The sequence below is a fragment of the Gavia stellata genome, chromosome 11, assembly GCF_030936135.1.
Source record: "Gavia stellata isolate bGavSte3 chromosome 11, bGavSte3.hap2, whole genome shotgun sequence".
Classification (NCBI taxonomy): Eukaryota; Metazoa; Chordata; class Aves; order Gaviiformes; family Gaviidae; genus Gavia; species Gavia stellata.
In genome coordinates, this window is record NC_082604.1 from 27,843,759 (window position 1) to 27,849,193 (window position 5,435).

General features: G+C 44.8%; 1 protein-coding gene across 1 annotated transcript; it reads left to right on the forward strand.

Moving 5' to 3' along the window:
- Positions 1-4,189: 4,189 nt before the first annotated feature.
- On the forward strand, positions 4,190-4,774 carry ARL14 (ADP ribosylation factor like GTPase 14). The gene has a single exon (XM_009811643.1). It carries the CDS (start codon positions 4,190-4,192, stop codon positions 4,772-4,774), a length of 585 nt encoding a protein of 194 aa, XP_009809945.1.
- The last annotated feature ends 661 nt before the right edge of the window (positions 4,775-5,435 follow it).

Consider the following 5,435-nt stretch of genomic DNA (forward strand, 5'->3'; position numbering starts at 1 on the left):
AACTGCTCCCTTCAGGGAAATACCTTCATTTGCTTCCAAGCTCAGAGCTTGCTGGCAGGATGGACTCTGAGGTTATGCTGACAGGTAAAACTGATCAACTTTAAAACAAATGTAAGAAAACACGTACTGAGCACGCTCTAGAGTAATTTTAGACACATTTCTCACACTCTGCTATAGCTAGGTAATCACTGAGTGCCGACATTCTTGACAGGAAAAAGGTGGCACATTCTTATATTCATTAAAGCCTAGTAACTACCAGTGGATAGCCCAATTTAAAGATTAAAAAAAAATACCATATTTATAATGTTAGATGTATAGAAAAATAAATAAATCCTTTTTTTTTTTAAGCTACCAGCAGAAATTACTTGGAAATAGATTACTGTTCCTGGCTTCTCGTTTTCTTCATATGGCTTACTACTAAGAGGAACTAGAGGAATTTTTGCAGTATCCTGGGCTATGATGATCTTATAATATCAATTATTAACATCTAATATAACTATATAACATGTATCTAATGATCTAATATAAGAATACATCAAGAATTATTTTAAATAACTTTTAACAATGACTCGGTCTCCCTTCAAATTGCCCAAGCAATCTTAATTCTCCGTCCTGGGCAACTTTTCACAAGGCATAGGTTAATTAAGAGGTAACAGCCCGAAAGGCAGAATTCATTAAGAAGAAAGCTACTGCCCCCTGCTGAAACCATAGGAAAATTTAAAGCCATTTAACTGTTTTCTATCCAAAAAAAAAAAGGAAAATCCGGTGTCAGAAGAGCGTTTTGCATTTACAGAGGAGCTCTTCCCCCGCACGCAGTTTCCAGAGCTCTTCCTTCCCCCCAGCACACCCGCAACCGCCTCGCCCAGGGCGGGCTTACCGCTTACCGCCGCCGCCTCACGACATGCCGGGGGGGCCCCGGGGGGACCCCGCGGGCGGCCGTCGCCTCCCCGCCCGCCCTCACGGCGTTAAATGGCGGCGCCACCGCCCAGCCCGCCCGCCTGCCCGCGCGCCCCCTCAGGCCCCGCGCGCCCCCTCAGGCCCCGCGCGCCCCGCCGCTCCCGCCCGCCCGCTGTCACCGTCACCGGTACCGTTACCGTCACCGTGCCGCCCGCCAGCCGGGCGGGGCAGGGCGTCGCGTCGCGCCTCCCGCGCGTAGCGGCCGCGCCTCCTGACAGCAGCGGCCGCGGGTCTCGCTCGGAAAAGCGGGCCGCGCTCTGGGGAAGCGGGGGGCGGCTGGCGCCGGGAAATGCCCGCCTCCTCCTCCGCCTCCTCGCAGGGGCCGCAGCGGGCGCCGGGGCCGGCAGAGCCGGGGCGTTGGGCGCGGGAGGGCGGCGGCGGGGCCCGGCAGCGCCGGGAGGGCGTAGCAAATGGCGTCGCGGGGCGCTCGGCCTGCCGCTGGGTTTGCCCCCGGCACGTCCTCGCAGGGCTCCGGCTGGCTCCTTCTTTTAAAAATCCCGGCATGGTTAGGTGCGGGATTAAAGCTTACGGGTTCCGGGGAAGAAGAGGCAGGCGTTTTCCAATTGAACTTGCTCTCTTGCTTTAACTACGGGAATCGATCGTGGTGAGGATGCACCCCCAAGCCTCCCCACGTTACCTTGCATTAATTACACCTTGTAGCATTACAAAAGCATGCAGCCGTGGTGGAATATCCTGCTGGGACAACTTGGGAACCTACGTAGTTTACATAAACCTACATCGTTTACGAAAGGTTTATTGTGCAAAGTTTGAGTTCAGATCAATGGATGGTAAATCAGCTGTCCCGGTTTGGTTTATTACTCTGGGTTTTTTAAACTAAACATACAGGCAAACCCGGCACAAGCCAGATAGCCTCACCCCAGCAAAGCAAATACACCTTTGGACAAACCAAAGGTGGTTTTCTCATTCTTTCAAACACTTGCCTTGCGGTGGAAATAGAGATTTAGAACCTGCAAGCAGAAGGTTGCATCGCTCTGCATCTTGTGCCGCTGACTATGGCTCCGTTTTGATCTCATGCTGGTTTATAAACCCCAAAGTAACACGGGAAATTGTTATTGGACGTGGCTCTGCATCACAAAATCTTGCTCGGAACCAAACTCACGTTTGACTGGGGTACAGCTAAAACCTGCAAAACCATGGAGTCTCCGGGAGCTAGCTGGAAATAAATTTAATTAGCTTGTAAAAAGTCAGACATTGCTTTATCACTTCTTTAAAGTGATAGTCTGATGTCATAAAATAACAGTTGAGACCATAAATATCGAGCACGGTTGGAGCAAACACACAGAGCAGAAAACTGTAAGTACTCTAAACCACAGCGTGACCCAGGGACGCAGACCATCCATCCGCTCTGTCACAGCTCGCACAGGAGGGAGGTTTTGCCCTTGATCAGGATAACCGTATTTCAAGGAAACAGCACGCTGTTTTGCAGGGAATTCTGATTCATTTGACCATGTTAACAATGTGTTTTGCATACTTTCCTGTCTCCCCATCTTTTGATTCATTCATATACATTATTTATAAAGAAATGCAAACGCTTTCTTCCCTGGTTTAATAGATCATGACCTGCGTCTGAAAAAAATCTTATACGTAATCTATACATGTTATTAACTATGAAAAATGTACAACAGTGAGTATGTCACTGTCATCTTTTGTTGCCCCCAATTAGTTCTGGTATAACCCTTTTAGCTTCCAGAGAAACCAGATTATAACTTGTCTGTCAAGACTGAGGTTTATTTGACGCAACGTGGGTAATATCTGAGCAACCAATGTCGTAATTATCGAAATGATTACCCTATCAGTCAGCAGCTCATTTGCCCAGAAGACCTTTACATCTTTTTGCTGATTGTGTACTTTCTGAAGCAAAGACAAATGGTATAACTAATACTAGTGCATCTGGGTATAAGGGCAAATAAGTATTGCAGTACTCGGTACGCATTGGACCAGCCCAACTGTAAAAAAAAAGGAGGTACAATATGAATTAAAAAATATTACACTAAATTTTCTATCTCCTCTTTTTTATTATACTATTTAGAATGCTGCCAAAAAATGATCTTTCGATGGAGACTCAGTTACTTTCCCCCTTCTTGTTCCTTTCCTGAAGGAAATCTTGATCGTAGCTCAGTGGGCGCCAACAGAATAGAGCATAATGAAGCTGACAGAGATTTTTAATTTCAGGTAGCTGAATCTCAGTAATGACCAGATCATAAGATCTATATTTAGTCTCCACCATGCAGAGTGCAGTTAAACTTGTTCATACAAACATAATTCACTGAGTTTACAACTCCGACAGCGTAATCAAAGTGGACAACTTCATGCATGAGTGGGCAGGAGGAGTAACTGACGGAGTCCGCAGCAGCCAGTTAGAGCAGAGCGCATTTTTAAGTGGAGTTCTCTTACAGTTTGATGTATCCATGTAGACTTAGATTAGAAACCACTTGAAATTAATTTGTTGCTGGGAGACGAGATGCACTGATAAATCAGGTACCTTGTCATTTTGTGGATTGATAAGTGTAGACAAACCTCAAGATTTCCTCCCCTCGCTGGCTTTTTTGTATTTAGTTTCTTTTCCAAAACGGATGCGGATGTAGTAATAAAGGGATTTATCCTCCAGTCACCCTCACTGGAGGTGTTCAAGGAAGGTGTGGACGAGGCATTGTGGGACATGGTTTAGTGGGCATGGTGGGGTTGGGTTGATGGTTGGACGTGATGATCTTACAGGTCGTTTCCAACCTTACTGATTCTGTGATTCTGTGATCTCCTGGCACACACTGAAACAGGGCAGACAGCTAGCGGTTCCCTGGACCGTGGGATTAGGGAGTATAACCAGGCTGCTGCTGGTTCGATACACACAATTTTACAACGTAAAGAGTTTTTAAATGGTCATGTAAGTGTGGTTCACTGTTCAAACATGTTCGAAGACTGTAACCTTTGCGCTTGTGACCAATTGGTACGTTACTCATAGTTGTTCCACCCACAGGCTTGGCACTGAACATTATACCTTCATAAATACTGTTTGCATATTATCAAGTTGATAAAAGCCAGCATGTATTTGTACGGAGCTGTTACTTTTCACAGCGCAAAGCTGCTTCTTCCCCTTCCTTACTCTTCGTGCTTCATCTCACAGAGGCAGACAGACATCTTACTGACAAAAACTGGCTTCACGGAAGACGGTGAATTCCAGCTTTAAAGGCTTCTAGAGGACGCCACAGCACAAATGGGCCTCCAGCACACCAAACACTCCAAAGTCAAGCAAGCCAACATACTGATGTTGGGACTTGATTCCGCGGGAAAATCTACACTGTTGTACAAGTTCAAGTATAACGATGTTTTTCTAACAATTCCAACAATCGGCTTCAATGTTGATATGATTGAAATGGGGAAAGATTTTACGTTGACATTTTGGGATGTTGGAGGACAACAGAAAATGAGACAGGTTTGGTGCAATTTCCTGGAAGACCCAGACGGACTGCTGTATGTCGTGGACAGCTCCGATAAGCAACGCCTGGAAGAATCAAAGAAAGAATTTGAACTCATTTTAAAGAATGAATTTATAAAAAGTGTACCAGTTGTCATGCTAGCGAACAAGCAGGATTTGCCTGGAGCTTTGAACGCTGAGGAAATAACCAGGAAATTCAACATGAAGAAGTACTGCAGTGACAGAAATTGGTATGTACAACCCTGTTGTGCTATCACAGGAGAAGGTTTGTCAGAAGCTCTCCAAAGACTAACCACATTTGCAAAACACTACAGCAGCTCAAAGGAGACGTCTACAATCTTTAAGGAAATTGAAACACTTTAAGAACTTCTGTCATCAGATTCTGGTGAACATTAGTCAACTTATTGTGTTGGACAGACTAAATCTGAAAATACTGGATTCTGGAGAACTCTTTAAATATTTATAAAGCACTTCAACAATATTAAATTATACTGTTACACCTGCAGATGCTTCTAAGATACTACTCTGCAGCATTTTATTAGTGATTGTATACACGGGGTTATTCAGCTGAGAAGTGTGGCTGTTGAATGATGAAAAAGGTGGAGCTGAGCTTCTGAATGTTAGCAAGTGGAAACAAAATAGGTGAGCAGTGCTTAAAATGCTTAAACCAAGGTATTTTGTCAAGACGTAAAATAGCTAAGTGGTTCATTCAGCAAGAAAAGTGAGAGATAAAATGTTTCGTAATAAGTGCTCTGTGGACGTATTTCTGATGTAAAAATACGGTTGTTTTAGAGCTTAAACTCTTAGTTATGTACAAGAGAACCTATGAATCTGAAATACTTGTTGGATATTATTGCATTCCAGAACTGGTTACTCCAAACAGATTTTAACAAGCGGGATCTGCTCCTCATCAAGCCACAGACAAAGCTGAGACCCAGTGCTGTGTTGTAAGGCTGATGTCCCTTTTGGACAGATTTCCATGTACGGATTCCTTTGTTCCTGCGCTGTTGGATTGCTATCCTTA

Bases quoted from the DNA above. Each gene is read 5' to 3' on its own strand.
- ARL14 (XM_009811643.1), top strand. From the start codon at position 4,190: ATGGGCCTCCAGCACACCAAACACTCCAAAGTCAAGCAAGCCAACATA.